The sequence below is a fragment of the Setaria viridis genome, chromosome 9 (assembly GCF_005286985.2).
Source record: "Setaria viridis chromosome 9, Setaria_viridis_v4.0, whole genome shotgun sequence".
Classification (NCBI taxonomy): Eukaryota; Viridiplantae; Streptophyta; class Magnoliopsida; order Poales; family Poaceae; genus Setaria; species Setaria viridis.
Genome location: NC_048271.2, coordinates 35,492,760 through 35,511,638, shown reverse-complemented (window position 1 = coordinate 35,511,638; position 18,879 = coordinate 35,492,760). Strand labels below are relative to the sequence as shown.

General features: G+C 45.8%; 1 protein-coding gene across 1 annotated transcript; it reads right to left on the bottom strand.

Annotated features, from left to right (window-relative positions):
* Nucleotides 1-8,681: 8,681 nt before the first annotated feature.
* Nucleotides 8,682-11,603, bottom strand: LOC117839618 (peroxidase 57). The gene is made up of 4 exons (XM_034720001.2): nt 10,961-11,603; nt 10,686-10,865; nt 10,250-10,412; nt 8,682-9,513 (listed from the first exon to the last, which is right to left on the bottom strand). The coding sequence occupies exons 1-4, from the start codon at nt 11,183-11,185 to the stop codon at nt 9,104-9,106; spliced, it is 978 nt and encodes a 325-aa protein (XP_034575892.1). The 5' UTR covers nt 11,186-11,603; the 3' UTR covers nt 8,682-9,103.
* Between the last annotated feature and the right edge of the window lie 7,276 nt (nt 11,604-18,879).

The following is an 18,879-nucleotide window of genomic DNA, read 5'->3' as shown; positions in this document are numbered from 1 at the left end:
CTCCTATTTCATAAAAAAACATTATACAAAGCGTAGCATTGACTATTATTTTTATGTAGAAACAGAGGGGGTATGTTAATGCAGACATTTCCAAATATGGATGAATTTATATAATTTTATGTACTTATAGCAATTTGAATGAACTAGTGCCTTCCTTTAAGTTTCATTTCATCAAATTTAGTTGATTTTGATGCTGTTTTCATGTGTTTTTATCTGTTTTTGTAATAACATGTTCTCGCAACAGCAAGCATTGTAATGATGAAATTATGGTCATGATTGAATGCATTATGCCTCTGTTCGTAAATGTGTGCAATCAGAGTTATCTCTAGTTTGGACTATATATTGATTTATGTCACGGTTTGGATGGATGTAAATTGCATCGTTGGATTTGCGAAAATTGGTCATGAGCCAAACAACGAGCACGTCACACGCAGCTTACAGAGCTGCTGCTTGCAACACATCTCAGAAAAATTAGATTACACCTCGTTGCATGGGCCAATTTTACAAGCCGCACCGTTGCCATTTTGCAACTAGGCTACGGTTTTGTCGGATCTACAACAAAGCTTGAAGGAACACTCATCACGGAAGACGATCCTATCCGAGCAAGTGTACTTTAGGTTGCCATAGGCTCGGTACACTAGTTAGGATGTCTCCTTGCGCTATAGAGACAAGAGAGAAACAATACATGGGGTTGGAAAAGTAGGGTAAAGAGAAAATAGAGCAAAAAGATTAAAAATATAGATCGATTGATTCATTGCATGCCCTCGGTTGGTCGTGATCTTTTATATTTATAGGGTGGAGAGATCTTGCCCGGTTAGGAGTCGAAATACTTACAAATTTTATATCAAAATACAATTCCTACTCGGATTACATAATTAAAACCGGTCTAGCTAGTTTTGCAATGCTTTCTGACATGTTTGTCCAATTTGCATTTTGATAAAGTCACCCAAAACAGACAAGCAGGTTTTTCCAGTTGTGCCAATTTTGATCATCAACGTATATCCCTCCTCCCTGCTTTTTAGCAAAACTCGTGTGCTAAAAAATACTCTTTGGAAATAAAATTGACTAGACTATGATGAAAAATACATTGGCCATATGGTCTCTAAACTACTTAAGCATAGTAATGTAATCAAAATAAGAAAACTGGTGACTATAACAATACATGACTTTGTATCAGCCAAATATTTTGGCTTTTAAACATCTAAACATATTTAATAATAGAATTATGATGTATCCATGGTGGGTGATCATATAGATCAAGGTTTCTTGGTAAATCACAACAAGGATATTGATAATCATAAACTGACATCTAAGGATTACGCCAAAACCATGGGTGAAGATTAAATATACCTAAATATCCAGCCCATGGAACATACATTGTTGAAGTAAATAATGAAGACCAACGGGATGACAACCAATGATGTTGATTCTTCTTTATTCTTGGTGATGAAGAATTTCTCCTTTAATTTCCTTCTACCTAATTGCTTTACTTGTGATCATTTATCTTTTGGTATTTGTGTAATAGTTTGTCAAAACTTGTCTCATCACCTTACTCCTTAATCTGATTTTTTTTGTTTTACTAGAATTTCTAGCAAACCCAGCCGGTCAAGCTTTTTTATTACCGATCAAAAGTCGGATTTCAAGGCTGTCCGAGGACGGTGGTTGGACTCCTCGGGCTGGAAGGGGATTTTGCTTTGAGTCCTGATGTACCTATTATGATCTATTTGGTGATATGTATTGGTCTGTCCAATCCACAGTTATGGGACATGGCACTATGGTACATGTTGTGGATGTCCTAGATAGTGTCAATTAAGTCACCCGATGTCACCCATGCCTCATCCTCATTGTGGGTCGTTGGGACTAAGGCAAACATCCAAACTTTGAATGGTGTCACAAGATGAAGGAATGACACTTAGGGCATAAGAGAAAGTGCATGCACCTTTGCATGATTAGTGATTGGCCTGGGTAGGTGCCCATTGTTGACGATAGTTAGCGTGCCAATTTGTGAGCCGCAAGTGCACAGATCAGTTGTAACTCTTTCCTCATAGTACTCCCCAAGGTTTATCAATCCGTGGAACTTATAACACAAGATCTATTTCAACTAGCATTGTTAGTATGAACTTGGTGTTGATGAGTGATTCAGATCCAATCTATTAAGCATATACAGACAGATAACAGATAGAGCAGAGGTAACCAATCTAGAATAACCTAGACTATGCATATGTTGTAATTGTGAGCATGGATAGCAAAGAAACACAAATATGATCTTAGTAAAAAGCATCTTTAAACCTCCGGTCCGGCTCCCGAAAACCCTCACCTTACACAAGAAAGATCCCATCACAATCCTCTACTATAGGTAGATTAAGGGCATGATCAAAAGAACATGTTATACTTATCAGTAGATCAGGCATGCTAATCCGGTCATCACGACCACAAGAACATCCTAAGCAATCTATCATCGATCATAGATTGAAAAGTAAGCAAACCCGAAACAGCATAAAACTATAGAAGGAGATAGCTAGATCGCTAGAAACAAGAACATATCTATTAACTTCACCATGAATGATTGTACATCACAAGATCATCACCAGGATCCTACTTTGATCTTGACAATCCTAGCTCCAGAACTCCAACGTGGATCTTCCTCGCAGGGTGATCGTGCCGGCCAGGGCTTAGCTACGCTAATCCCTAGACAACTGCATGGCCTTCGGCTCTCCGAAGTGGTGTCCCTCAAGCTCCTTCTGCTTCTCTGCTGCTTCAACTCGAATATGCCGTCTTCGATATGGGGCTCAGTGGATTTTCAGGTATTTATAGTCTGGAGAGTGCGTGGAAGAAATTGGAAGGCAAGGAGGTAAAGGAACACCCTAGGCCGATCGACCTGGGTGGGTCCAGGCGATTGCCCTGGGCCTTCCTTTTGCCCTCTCGCGTCCTACTTCGTCCCCAAGTCTTCCTAGGTGCTCTTGAGTCTTTTTTTCACTTGCATGTGGGCCCGGCACATTGATAGCTTCAGGATGAGATTGATCTTTGATAACTTTCCAAATCTCCGCTTGATCCTCTTTGATCCTGAATTGATCTTTGCCATATCTTTGCAAATTTAGCTCTTAATTCATCTTGGAGGATTGCTTGCCAAAAATAAGGTCGAGGAGGCCAGGGACCCTGGGCCAATCGGCCTGGGCCCCTATAGGCCGATCAGCCTAGGCTCTTCCTGGGGCCATTGGTCTTCGTCTTCATTTGGTTCGTTGCTTGTTTCAAGCTTTATCCAAAAATGCTCCATTAAATCCAATTTCCTGCGAAAATAGAATATCCTCCAAAATATGTTACACATGTGAAAATAACCAGTTTATTAGGTGTGGACAATAGTTTAGGTATTAAATTCATATCATTGTTAAAGATAAACAGGGGTAAAAGTGTGTCAATAACGAGCGTCAACACCCATCCGTCACTAAGGGGATACATGTTGGCCTGGAATCAAGGAGTCATGCAGTTTCCTGCATTGTGAAACTTCTTTGTCTTCTTCATGCATCGTGAAGAGTGACACTTGGGAATATTTATGCCTCTGCTAAGTTGGTCCCAAGCAAGGATGAGGGTATTTGTAAAGGCGTTAAGACATGGATGGACATTCACCCTAAGCCATTCTAGGAGAGTCCAATAGGTCTCTAGATATTTTTCATTTCACCGTCCTTTGTTCCAACACCTGGGATTCCTCCTAGATTGCGCTTGACAATTGGGCGCAAACGTTTGGTTGAAAAGGTTAGTCTGGCCAAGCTGGGGAATGTTCCCTAGTCATCTATTGTACTGCCTCTATTCTTCTATGCCTTGGATTACTAATCAGGTAAAAAATTGGGTTGATTCAACTCCGTTGCCTCTGTGTGTAGGCCAGTGGATCCAAGTACGAGTTCTTTTAGTCGTCTAATGCACCAAGTTGTGAACAATTGTTGGGATGGGACTAGGGAGAGTTTCTGCATGGCATGCGAAGCTGTACCAAAAAGGTTCCTGAGCCAGGCCGGCTGGCTTAGGCTAGTCTAGCCCGCTTATGATTTTACCCAATCAGGCCCAAATTCGTCCAGTAGCTAGGCTCCTGCGATCAAATACTCAACAAAACTTGTGGAGTACATTAATTTAAATCAAATTTAGCCTGGAAGGACTTGGTAAACATGCATTTCCATGGAATGTTGGTGATCAAAGTTGTGAGATAATGGCCGCCCAACACACCCTCACGCTTAGAATTTTGCTCGTCCCAAGGAAATGGTGAGAGGATTAAAAATCTGAGCCTAATAAGAAAGAGCTAATGTGGTAGGATATGGCTCCTCCCTTTTTGGGGTAAGCATAAAGATTATTCCTAAGCTTCTCGTACCTTTGGGATTTTGGGGTAAAATGTCTCTCCTTTTCTCATCCTATGCATAACCACCAATTAATATTAAGAGTTGTTTGGGACTACTCCGCTAAAAAAAATAGCTCCACTCCACCAACTCCACCTTTTTGTAGATCTACTCCACCAACTCCACGAAAATAGGGAGTGACGGGGATAGATCCCCAGTACCCGCAAGGAAGGAAGAAGTCGGACTCCTACTAGCATTCCCCTGTAATCCGATTAGGACTCATACCGAGTACTCCTACTAGGACTCCTCCTTGTAATCCGACTAGTTCTCCTGCCCCCTGGAGTATATAAAGGAGGGCAGGGGTACCTAGATCGGCAGCTCACCTAAGCTCACAACGAAGGAAGAGCAAGATCAATGCAACCAACACACACGACATAGGCTATTACACGATCTAGCGGCCCGAACCTGTCTAAATCGTGTTCCTTGCATCACCATCGACTCCTTGATTCTCGACGACACCCACCGCACAAAAGACCACCTTGGGTACTCCCTAGGTGGGTTGCCGGTCTAAAACACCGACAGCTGGCGCACCAGGTAGGGGAAGTCACCGAGTTTCTCCACGTGAGATCGATGGCACCAACCATCATCAAGCCGGCGTTCGCTTTTTGAAGCGGGCACAACCTTCATTTTTGGCTCCTGGCTTTGCATTGCTGACGGTGCTGGATCCTTCCAATGCAGCATCATCAACAACCAGGAGAAGAAGCATCTTGACGAAAACTCTCTTCGACAAGAAGCAGAAGATCTCGTCGAGAAAATCAACAATTTCGATCTGTTCAAACACAGAGTTTGACTACAACTCAGACTCAACCACGGCTCGGATTAGTCCGCGTGAGCTGGCAATCAAGTCACCGCGCGGACTGACTACAACTCCAAGTCGTGTTCCGTTTGGACTCCGCAATGCAACCGCGATCCATCAAGCAATCCTTACTCGAGTCCAATCCAGACTAGAGTCAGTTGACAACTTGGATACAACTATCCAGCGACAACTTCGACTAATCGTTTTGACTAGTTACTAGTCGAAGATGACTACTCCGACTACGTCGCGACGCTCGCTGATGACTACTTCGACAGGCAACTCACCGGCGATTACTTCGACTACTTGTCTCGACTAGAAAACTAGTCGGGGCAGACTTCGTACTGTCGACAACTAGTCGGAATTGACTCCAACTAGCCGGCTTCACCAGCAACTGTCGCGGCTTCGTCGACGATGACTTTGACTCCCCATCTCAACTAGAAAACTAGTCGGGGCGGGCCTCACGCCGTTGGCAACTAGTTGGAATTGACTCAGACTAGTCGGCTTCGTCAACAACCGTCGTGTTTTCATCGACGACCACCACGGCTTCGTCGACAATCGCCCACGAATTAAGCTAAGTCACTTTTCTAATTAATTTTCCGGCTTGCTTCCCGCATGCAGGGCAATTCGCCGACTACCTATTTGTGAACACCTCTCAACGGGAACTACCCTCTAGCGCTACACTTCGTCGACTACTCGTCGGAGGGCAGCAACTCTTTTGCGCAATCACGCTCTTTTTGTCGCAATGCCGACTACTCACTTTTTATCTTTTCTTAAGGTCACTACTCTTCTCGGGTAGAACACGCCTTAACTCGTGAAAACCTCAGGCGCATCTGTCACGCCTAAGCCCGTACGCGTATATGAGACAAAGGTCTCACACACGCAGTGGCAACGGCTACCCGGAGACTGAGAGCATAAGCATAACAGGCTAACTACTCGGGAAGAGTATGACCGAAACAAGAGCTAGACTCGTAACTTTCATATTGATCATTGAATAAATTTTAGTAGTTTCAATATTCTACAAAAATGCTACACAATGTATGCATCTTGTCTTTCAGATCAAGCTCCGGCGACGATGCTCCAAGATGCTAAACGTACCTCCAAAGGCACAGACTAGTTCCCAACTCGAGGGCTAAGCGCCAATCAGTACTCGGACCTACTTCCAGTGGCTCCGCTAGCTTCCATGCTCAAGGGCTAAGCGCCAATAACTACTCGACGTGGCTCCTACGGCTCACCTGGCGCATAAGCTCGGGGGCTGGACGCCGCAAGACTACTCGGATGATGACTTGAGTGAAGATTCAAGATCCTTGAGTTGATTTTTTCAATCAATTCAAGGCTCTGGGGCTGATAAGCTGAAAGAAGAAGATTCAAGATTTTGATCCTCAGTTTGATTCTATGATTCAACCTAAGGCTCGGGGCTACTCCATATGGAGTGCGACTTTCGCTGCCCTCCATATATGAAGACTACAATATCAAGATGATCAAGGCTTTGAGCACACCATAGCCTCATGTCAGCTTTGAGAAACTTTGAAGATTCAGTCAGATAAAGTACTCGAAGAGCACCAAGACTACTCGGCGAGTATCTTAAAAGTACTCAAAGACTACTGCATTCGACTACGAAGCACTCAGGGGTTGATGGGGATAGATCCCCAGTACCCGCAAGGAAGAAAGAAGTCAGACTACTACTAGGATTCCCCTGTAATCCGATTAGGACTCACACCGAGTACTCCTACTAGGACTCCTCCTTGTAAAGATGAGGCCGACGTTCCTTACGTTGGAGATGTCGGGCTGGTAGGGGCGGGCGCGGTCGGGGATGCGCACGACGGAGGTGGCTAGCGCCTTGCCGGGCTCGGCGGCGGCAAGGAAGTCACGTGCCAGGAGGAGGATGCCCGGCGGGTCGCGGTCCAGGTCGAAGCCGATGAAGGGCCAGTGGGAGGCGTGGAGGAGGACGCCGGTGTCGCCAGCCGCTATGGTGTAGGGGTGCCTGTCGGTGTTGTCGTAGCCGCCGTGTTGGTTCCACCGGTGGTCCACCGACGCGATATGGCCGGCAAACACTAGCAGGAACGGATGCGTTGGGAGGGAAGGGAGGGGAGGGGGCGGAACGGTAGCTTTTTTTGTTTTGCCAAAGAGGTATGTAACCAATGCCATTGGTGGGTAATTTTCATCCAACTCCAAGAGAATGTATGAAACCTGTATTTTCGGAGTACCCTTTAAGGTGCTTCAGAAAAATCTAGGAGTTACCCTCTATATCCATATTTTTTCTGGAGTTGAGATTGTTGGAACTGAAGGTGTTTGGCGAGATGGTTTGGGTGCGAAGCTGTCCTAAACACGTCCTAGCCGCACGGTTGTTGTCTGGCTTACGGAGATTGGAGGGTTGCAAAAGTCACTAGCCAGAAGCGCATGCACTATTAAGAACCGAAAACTCAATAAGGGGTCAACGCAGAAAAAAAAGATGAATACTGGAGATCATTAGCGTATCTCGCTGTCTTAGGGCCTGTTTGGTTATGGTTGCTTATTCATAAGCAACTTAAAAATAAGCAAATAAGTTGCTTATAACCCAAACACTCTTGCTTATAGACTTGCTTATAAGTTGCTTATGCATAAGCAAATAAGCAACTTTTGAGTTGCTTATGGGGCACTTTTACACCTCCTACCCTCATTCTCTCTCCTCTCTCCCCTTTCTCTCTCCTCTATCCCGTCACCACTCAGACCGCCGGTTCCGCCCGCCGCCGCCGCTGCGCCGGCCGTCGGCCGCCTCCGCGCCACCCGTTGCGCCCGCCGCCTCCGCGCCCGCCGCCCGCCCGCCGCCCGCCTCCACGCCGGCCGCCGCCGCTGCGCCCGCCGCCCGCCCGCCGCTCGCGCTTGGCCGCTGCCCTCTTCTTCTGACGCCAGCCAAGGAAGGAGCTGGTAATTAGTAGGGGTAGTGGGAAATGGGATGGCAGGGGCAAATGTGTCAATAGCAGTCTCATTTATTGCAAATAAGCAACCCAAACCAAACACCTAGACTTATAAATAAGCAACTACAATAAGCAAATAAGCAACTTATAAATAAGCATCCATAACCAAACAGGCCCTTATACTCACACCACACGTACTAAGTACAAAGGCGGAGGGAATACTGCTGCAGTGCTGCTGCTACTGTAGCAGGATGCCATGCCGCGGGCGGCGGCTGATTCAAAGCGACTTGGAATAAGAAAATATCCTGATCTTCCGTGAGGGCCGAAGATTCCAGAGCAGAGCTGCACGAAACGGGAGCCCCGTCGGCATCCCGGAGAGGGGGCAAAACCCTCTCGGGATGCACTCTACCCTGCTTTGTCATATATAGGCTGGCTGACGCTCTCTCCAAGGTGCTCATTTGACCTATTAACTGTTTGGCCTTAATTAAGCTCGCAAAAGAATAATCTAACCCACAGCTGCATTTCTAGTACTAGAAACTGATGGGAGGAAGCCTGAAGCCTGAAGCCTGAAGCCTTTTAGTTTGCATTTCTCTTCTCTTTTTATTGCAGCACTAGAAAATAAAATCAGTTTCTCCTTTTATTGATGCACCAAACATTTCTCCTTTGAAAATCCTAATATAAACTAGTGCTGTATATGCCCTCTTCCGGGGGGAAAAAGGACAAGGTAGTGTACTGTTACATCATGCATGGAACGTTTATTTTTATACGAGCCACGTACAAAAGAATCAAAGTACACAAACGAAAAAAATGGCCCTGTGCTACTCCAGTAAATTGAATCTTTACTCAATTAACTATGGTAAAACCACATTCTTCTATCACCGACAATGCTCCCAATCGTTTCGCCATGTATGCTCTTCTCTTCTTCTTTCTTTCTTTCTCTGTTTCTTGCAGCAGCTGCCCGTCTAGCTAGCTAGCTAGCTACTGGTAATTCATTAACCTAGTTTTTGTATATTGTAATTTGCCAGATCGATCGATCAGTTGGTCCTCCGGCAGTTTTTCCTGATCTCGCCGGCGGTGCCGGTGAGGACGTCGAGCGCGGCGAGCTTGTTGAGCGCGTAGCTGAACATGGAGGGGAAGAAGTCGGTGGTGGCCAGGAAGTTGACCATCCACGCGGTGGAGCTGTGGTCGCCCAGTGCCTGGTCGACGGCGAGAACGCCGTGGCGCTTCATGATCTGCGCGTAGTAGCTCTTGTCGACGAGGAGGATGCTGGAGGGGTCGTCGAGGTAGACGATGTTGTCGAAGGCCTGGCCCTTGGGGCACGCGAACGTCGTCAGGATCCAGACGTACAGCGGGTCCATGCCCGGGTCCGGCAACCCCGTGCCGTTGAAGTCGTAGAGCCGGTCGTGGATCACCGAGCAGTGTGTCACCCCCACCGTGTGCGCGCCTGCCAGAAAGAAAAGGGAAAAACAGGATTTGTAAAGAAAAATTTTCGGCACTAACTAATCTAGTATGTAGCTGGAAATAAATTTGAAAGCTAGCTAATATGAGATAGATGTACTCTTTATGGTGGAGAACAGCATTATTAATTCTCCAAGAAAAAAACAGGTGGATCACCGAATATTTTTTTTACTACTGCTAGCTATTTTTGCATTGTGCCTACACTGCCTGGAAGCTTGTGTGGTTCTTAGTTCTTACTCTTCCCACTTACCAATGCCAGTCTGAGATCTCTATCGACCTGATTTAGCACATATATAAATACAAATCTGGCTGATCATCATGATGGTACATTGGAAGGGGAAAGAACGTAATAAATATGATATGTCTAGTACGTTAGTATGACGTTAAGACCTGCAAGTAGCTCAATAAATTAACGCATATATCTAAATATAATATACTAAACTGTTACTTTATGTATGCCAACACTAATCTACGTGACATTCCATGTGTTGAGCCTCTTGATCTATGCACATTGAGTCAATAAGCTTAGCTGTGTTCTAGGTCAAAAGAGGCTAACTTAGTAAAACCGCAGTCTTGATGTAGTCGAGGAGGACACATGGGCCATGGTAAAACTTTCAGCAGGCAGTATAAATGGCTAGTAACTACCGGTAGTGATATTTCATTATTTCTTAATTAGGTCGTCAGATTTAAGAAATGGCAGCGTAGCGTAGGCGGCAGCGTACCCATGAGGATGGCCATGTCGAAGCTGTTGAGGTTCTTCTTGGAGAATAGACTGATGGCGGTGGGGATGTCGACGTTGGGGCCTGGCAGAATGCTCGCGCTGGACGCTTGTGACACCATGCCGTCCCTTCTTCCCAGTTGCACTTGGTACCTAGGCCCTCCGCACTGGACTTGTTGTGAACACACTAGATTAGTACATTGATAATTTGTGATATAACCTAATGGTAAATTAGGATTACAATAATTATCTGCTTCTTGGCAAAACCGCATCTACAATAACGAGTGACAAGAGAGAGCAAATTAAAAAGAAAAGGCAAATGCCAAGAAGCAAATTAATGAAGTCGTCACTCGACATTGCTGTTCCTCAAAAAAGAAAATCAATCAGCTTTGCTTGCTCACGGCAAGTAGCACTAGCATACAATGGGCCGGGTGACTCACCATGGCAACGGCGTCCCTTGTTGCGGCGATGATGATGTCGGCGCAGGAGACGACGCCGGGGCACACGTTCTCGAGCGCCGTCTTGACGTCGTCGATGAAGTCGTAGCCGAAGATGCCGCTGTTCTGCACCGCCGTCTTCTCCGTGTTGGGCCCGTCCAGCAGGATCGACGCGTCGCACCCCTTCATTAGCCAGCGCGAATAGATCAGCAACAAATCAAATCAAACTGATGATGACACGATTGAAGAAGGAGTAGCATGCAGTGGTGTGTGCGTACGTCGACAAAGCAGTCGTGGAACTGCAGGTGGAGGAGGCCGGCGACCATCCGCTTGTCCCAGGCGAGGCGGGCCTTGACGGCGTCCTGGATGATGGTCTCCACGCTGGCATTGCCGCACTTGCCGGCGTAGTAGTTGTTGGCCAGCTGGCCGCGGCAGCTCGCGGCGGAAGCCAGCACGACGACGGCGACGGCGGCGAGCAGCGCGGCGGGGCGGGCCGGCTGCATCTCCGGTCTTGGCCGATCGAAGTTGGCTATACTATACTATACTAATGCTGCTGGATCCTCACTGTACTGGAAAGAATGGAAGTGTATCCTTGGCCAGCACAGCACAGGGCATGTGCAGCCTGCTATAACACACTCCAGGCCTTCTTCGGCAGGGAGAGTATTGGTGGGCGGCTCTCTCCTCTCTTCTTAGCTCTTATCTCTTCTGTGTCTCCTCCGCGTCTCTCTGTGAGGAGGTGATGAGGTCTCAAGAAGCCGCACGCAGAATGGTGGTGGGCTATATAGGTCGAGGACTAGCAGCGCAGAGCAGGATCGGAGGACCTGGCACTGGCAGAGAAGAAGCTGGCATGGCACATAGAGATCGCGGACCGGGGGAGGCAGAGGAGTCAGTGAGATTGCGTGGTGAGTCGTGCGGCGTCGTTCGGATCTTGTGCGGCTGGCAGTACACGTAGGGCTCAGTGCGCTTGCGATTGAGTAGCCGTGCCTCCACACGTGCCTTCAGTCCGGCCGGTGCTCATCATCAGGCAGCTCAGCAGCTGGTTAAAGTTGTACTTCCTCCATCCCAAATTATAGATCATTTTTGCTCTGTATGCATTTAAATATAGTGTATACAACATATATGAACTAAAAAATCAAAACGACCTATAATTTGAAACGAAGGGAGTATACTAGAACCTAACTGTAATACTACCACTCTAGATGTGACATATATGTTGCCCTATTTCGTTTAAAATCTACTATGTAGTTTAACAACTTTTAGACCAGTGCAAACATAGCACTAGTTAATCTACCCGGCGTAACCTAGCTGACGAAGAAAAAGAAGAATTGCTGTATGAAGTATGAACTGGATAACTAGTGTATATATAGAACTAACTACATTATAAGACCTACAATGGTATGGGGGAATAATCTTCACCTCTGGTTTTTTTCCTACTGGTTGACGATGCTCTTGCATCGACCAATTTCTCTCCATTTCACCGGTGCACTTTCCCCAGACGCACTTTCGAGGCACCTCATTGGACAGACACCAAAACCTCAACATGAATACAAATGATGCACAAATCGCCTAATCATTTGACCCATGTACTGTACACACACAAGATCCGCGAATGAAGGAACAAATGATAATCGACTGATCGATCGATCATGTACGCGCTATCTAGCTAATCCCCTGCTGCATAGCATATGCACACTATATTCCCCATCACCATAGCCAGATCAGCAAAATAAAAACCACATGCAACTCTGCAAGTAGCTAATGCATCTGATTAAGTACTAGAGCAAATAAAGATCTTTCTGCTAAAAGCTAGTAGTGCGTTTGCTTCATTCATTATGCAGTTATTTGATTACTTAGCAAGACACTTAAAAAAGTCCTCGTAGTCAAATGGTTACATATGGATTCCGCACTCATCGAAGAGAGGTCTCGCGCGCGCGCTCGTAGCGCGCACTGTAAACACGAAACATGTGATGATCAAGTGGCTCCATTGGTTGGGCATGTGCTCAGATTCAAGACATGGACCGACCCTTCCGATGCGCTGACAAATTCAATATGCAGCTCCCAAAAAGAGAGTGTGGCCTCTTTGTGTCTGCATCTGATTTGTGTGTGACCTATGAGTCTGTAACTGTCATCGTATTTTGCAGTAGTTCAAGGTTTGGTCACGTTTACCGCCTATATTGCCGCGCGAGTTCCTCCAATGCAAGGATAGAATCATCGCATGCTAGCTGTAGCACTGTAAAGCGCGTCCTTTTCTGACTTCTCAATCTTTCAGAAAGCCTTCTTGTGATTCTTTAAACAGAAAGTTGCTGAAAACCTTGCTTCAGTCGGACCTCCAGCATCCTTTTCATGACGAGCCGACAGCAACTTGCCGGCCGGTTGATGTTGGCCACCGTACGCAGCAGGAAAATTCATCAAGTCTCTCTACAGAACTTCAGCAAGCGAGTATGTTTTTAGTACCTTTTTTTTATAAAAAAGATAACTCTAGAGACCTTGGATGATTTGATAATCCTCTCCATTAAGAACGAACGAGCCATTTAATGATTTGAGTCAAAACGTAGATCGCATCACGCCTTCTCTACATCCTTTTCTGCACGAACTCTAGCATGTATCGCAAAGTGAAGATGGCGATACGGTCTTGATAAAGCAAGCGGGAAATTAAACTGCATGTTCCATAAGGTCTCCAAACCTAGATAAATCGACGACCGGAGGCATGTTCAAGATGAGTAGAACGGCAGGCATGTTCCTGTTGTCGTGAACTGAAGTGATACCTCCTCTACTAGCTACCGTTCCCATTTGGAGCCTTGCTTCAATTCATATGTTATCCAGTCTACAAGTTACTCTCCTAATATATCCTATGGCTCTACCTACTATACCTGCTAGAGTACCTTGATCTGATTTGACCTGAATGCCATGCTGTGAGAAAAGTTTTCTGCAGTTGAAGCAACCAGACATTCAGTTGATGATGGCCATACAAACCGGAGCGATCAGCTGCACACATATATTCTCATGTGCTGGATCTTTTCAAGCCTCTGATCCAGGCATCCAGCTACCTACCTAGCTGCTGGACAAGTCAAAGAGCATTGCAGGTTAAGCAACAGTGTCATGTGCAGCGGAGTCGCCAAGTCAAACGGACACCCAGGCTTCAAGTTCTCATCAATCAACGCGGACCGACAGACAGGAGGGGAAAACTTGATTGAAATGGGCTGGACCGGACAGGTATTGGGCTTGATGATGACATTACATTACTGAAGATAAAAAGGCCGTGCTGTGATGGGTGATGACATAACTTATGGGCATGCGCTCAAACGATACAAACAGGATTTGCAAAAAAAAGGGGAATTTGTAGTCTTGTCGCGCGCGTAAACAAAACCTTTACGCGAGAGCAATAGAGGTTGGGATACATCTATCTCTTATGAGCAACCTCTTTTGCTTTCTTAAGATCATCCTCGCAGTAGGATACCGTCTGCTTTAGGTTCTTTATTATCTTTTTCGAGGGGTTTTTAGGATTGTTCGGGCTATATTTAGTCTATTTTAACTTTTATTGTCTACTTTTCTCAGGAAGATGGTTAAGGACCTTAGAAGATAGAGGAGAGCGCCAGGCGTAGATTTTTGAAATACTTCTACGACGCATTCTCCATATACCTTGAAGAGGACTCAAACCTCCACGCTCTTTAATACGAGATTTTGAGAGTGAATCGTGATATCTATCGAATGTGATATATGGAATATATAATAAAGGAATGGGTTGAATAAGACATATATCCATGGCCCATCTACCCAGCAGCTTACAGCCCAAATAGCAAAGAGCAAGAGGGAGAGTCAGTCCACTAGCGTGGTGTTTTGTTTTTTGTTTTCTTATATTTTCTTATGCTTTTCTACTTTAATCCTCTAATCCTAGTAAAAACATATTCATTAATTTTGTCAAACCGACTCAACATTTGAGAAAAAAAAACTAACTCAACACTTTTGAAAAACTAATTCGACATTTTTTGAAAAAAAATGTAATGCTGTAATAGTATATAACAAATTAAATGTTGGAATGATGTATTAAAAATGTTGAATTGGTATGTTGAGAGATGTTAAAGAAAAAATAAATAATATATTGAATCTCCTTGTGTAGCATTGATTTCAACAAATACATTGGTTTTAACGGATTTTAAATTGGATACATAGTTTAAGAAAAAATCATTTAAAACTTGAAATTCATTTAGCATCCCATCCAACTCCCTCCTATGGTGTTGTGGCACATGCAAGACGCAGGCTGGTGCCCACCTACTCCACATCATCTGATGTGTGCATGCTCCGCTACATGCCTAATTTGCCTCCTCCTCTGCAGTCTGGATAAAATATAATACCAGTCATCGAGTATGTGTTGCACGAATCTGAAGCAATGAAAGATACGAAGTCTCAATTCTCTCATAAGATGAATACTAATTCTCGTTGATATTATCTATTTGGAAATACAGACCCTTTAGGTGGGATAGCCACATCACTATATAGATGGGCCACATAAGCTAGAGCCATGGCACCTGATGGAAAAGAACCCTAAGAGTGGGGCTATAGTTTTTTTTTTATATAAGGAAGAGCTCTAGTACTTTTGACATGAGGTCCAAGGAGTACGAGTAGCATGTACCAACTCCTGCAGCAATGCATCAGGTTGGATGAGGACGACGACGTACAACGGCCTATATTAGGGCTATGGGTTTCCGACTCTCCAATTCCTCAAAAGAGGGGCCTAGTGCGGCACTAGCACTCGATGGCGTAGCGAGGCAGCAAGAATGCCACGAACGAGGTTGCTGGCACGATGGGGGCGATGTAAGTAGTTAAAGAGCAATAGGAGAACGGAGGACCGGGTCGATCGCAAGGCGAGGCGCGTGAGTGATTAAGAGACTGGTGGATGGGCTCGATGATGATAGGATGGGGCGACGATGCACCATGAGTGGTTAGTGGCAGGTGCCGCCGGGCGATGGAGTAAAAGCAGGGGATGATGTAGCGAGGCAACTAATTAGGTACTCCCTCCATTCCAAATTATAAGTTATTCTAAGAATCTTGAAGAGTCAAAGTATCTCAAGTTTGACCAAAATTATATAAAATATTATAAAGATTTATGACATCAAATAGGTATACTATGAAAATATAATTGATGAAGAATCTAATGATACTTAGATGATATCATAAATGTTATTATATTATCATATAAATTTGATCAAACTTGAGATACTTTGACTCTCCAAGATTCTTGGAATGACTTATAATTTGGGATGGATGAGTACGGTATATTTGGTTCAATGGTTTAGAACGTATTCTGTTTATGCTAGGTAACTAATACCGTTAGTTGGTGTTCAGAGGTCTTATTGAACGTGCGTTCGCTGCCACCAGGCAGCAACGAACGACCGTAGCAACATGCTATAGCTACGCGCGTTCATAGGAAGCAGCTAGCAGCGCGCATGCGTGGTTCTCCATTTCTCGTGTCTAGCTTCATTTGCAGCTTTTCCCCGCAACATTTGAGCATGATTTTTTTTCTCCTTTCGCCTGGTTCTCCATTTCTCATGTCTAGCTTCATTTGTAAGCTGTTCCTGTATCATTCGAGCACGCATTTTTTTTCTCCTTTCGGGACTGGTTGTAAGGGTAGTAAAAGGGTGGGGGGATTGTTTCACATACATGTGAAGCTAAAAGCGACGGTCAAAATTATTTCTTTACCTAAATAATAACACAGAAGAAAAGCTAAATAAAGTAGAAAAAAGGAACGTCTTACACTGTTAACTTTTCTTTGAAAAGCTTACAACGTGCAAATAAATGAGTTCAATGAAAAACAAATCATAGCACATAATCAAAAGTACTATTCTTTCCCAGAAGAATATCAAACACCTGAGAAAATAGTAAGACTGCTGCAAAAATAATTCTCATTTGACATATTGATAAAAAAAAGCTGATTATAACACCAGAACCAGGGAGACACATATTGTTTAAAAATGGTTTTACTCTCAACAATCAAAATTCTCAGTAAGACACTTACTGAGGGAAAAACATAAGACACTATATCAACATTCTTTGAATCGTAGAGTCTGATGCAAGTTGAATGAAGAAACTTTACACCCCTATTTCGAATGCCAATACTTAATGAACAGAAAAAATGGAGTTACTGGTAATATGTAACCATACAGTAAGAGCCCTTGACATCACAACAGCTTGCAGGCATAAGTTCGTTCCTATGCATAGGTTGATTCCTTTAGGAACTGACCTACAACGAAGATCAAACTGATGCTCAAACTAATCCGACGCCAAGCGCTTCTCTCATAAGGGGTCAAGTGCTTTGATACAAAATAAACTTAGGTGGGCTCAGATTCTGTTGAGAACAACTGAAAGCAAGAACAAAAACTTAGAAATGTATCCCCAAAAATTGAGATTTGTTACTATACTTTTAAGTATCAGTGGTACTTGTAGGTATTTTCCTTTCTTATCCTTCTTAAAAAAAGAATTAAATAGATTTACACAAAACTAAAAGAGCATCATAGTAATTTCTCACTATTTTTTACTTGGTCCCACTAAATTGGTACTTCTCTTTAGGTACTTCATGGTACTTCCTTTATTTCCACCGTTTGATTTTACCACATGGACGGCTCTCATTTTTTTCAAGCACTCTAAAATTTCTCCCAGGAGGACAACATCAGGACTCTGATACAAGGGAAATAGGTCGGGGACCACGCAGCGACCCGACCAGCAGTCGCTGCGACTCCATCCCTGGCTCTCAGTCACCTTGGCCTAGGATGGCCACGAACCCATCTTGATGGGCTGGCCTTCGAATCCCAGCTTGCAGTGTAGGGCAGGTCCACCTGCCGTGGCGGGGCGGTTGAGGGATCACCGCATGGGAGTTGAGGCGCCCTCTGGCGGCTGTCCTATCATGTCTTGTCTCGCCTTGATGGCGCCGAACACATGTGCACGTCGTGGCTTTGCCGCTCGCATTTCCAACGCAGCCGTTGGGGCCAGGCCCACCACGCTCGCGACGTTGCCAGAGGGGCAGTTGGCCTTCCTAGAGCTGCGCCCATAAATCCGCCACCTCCCCTTGCCAGAGGGGCAGTTGGCCTTCCTAGGGCTTTCTTTCCTCGCCCTCTTGCCATAGTTTCGCTAACCATGCTCGAGCAGCCGAGAGAGAAGGGAGGAGAGAGAGGGTGTGTGAGGGTGACCTGGTGAGCTTTGCGGTGGGCTTGCACGTGCCTCCCCTTTCAGCCGTCGATGCTGCCTCTCCCACCTCCTCTCCGGCGATGAGCTCGTGGGTCCCCTCGGTCGTGATGAAAGTGAAGCTGCAGGAGTTGGTGGATATGGGGTGCCTCCCCCTAAAGGAAAAAGCCGAGTGGCGTGCTACCGTGGGCGAGGAGTTTCCGCGACCCGAGCCTGGGGAGACGGTCTCCTTCTTGGAGTTTCACACACAGGGGTTCGGGTTGCCGACGCACCCCTTCCTCCGGGGGTTCCTCCATGGCATCCAGATCGAGCTGCAACACTTCGACCCTAATGGGCTCCTACAGTAAGCCGGGTTCATGGCGGTGTGTGACGGTTTCCTAGGAATTTTCCCTGACGCGTCGCTCTTCTGGTGCATGTTCGACATCCGAAAGCGGAAGATAAGCTCTGATGACGAGGAGCTCGCTCCGGTGGGGGCTGTCACCATCCAGATGCATGGCGGGTACGCAGAGAAGTACCTAAAGATCAAGGGGAACGACTCCAACCGTGGCTGACATGCCAACTAGTTCTACATCCGTGACGACGGCTACGGTCTCGACAGCACCGGCAAGCTTTCGGCGTTCACCAGCAGGTGCACATGTGGTAGGAGTCGTGGAGGTGGGGCTGCCCGGAAACAGACAAGGACAAGGTTGACCGCATCATCGAGGTGCTGGCGGGGCGGGTGCGAGCCAGGGTGTCCGGCGTGGGGGTTGCTGGACCTTCATTGAGCAGTGGATGCAGCCGCTCAAGAAGAGGGCCCGCACCTTCTTCAAGTACTCCGAGGAGATGTACAACTCCCACGAGCACTTGGAAGTCCTCCCCGACCACGAGATTTTGGCACGGGTACGGGAACTGATTGACACCAAAGTGTCGGTGCCCGCAACGCTGGCAGGGCACCCGCGGGCCTTCTCGAGGGACTTTCCTCCCAACCTAGAGAGTCCCTGCTGACAGTCCTTATACTCAATTTTCAACTGTCAAATTCTCG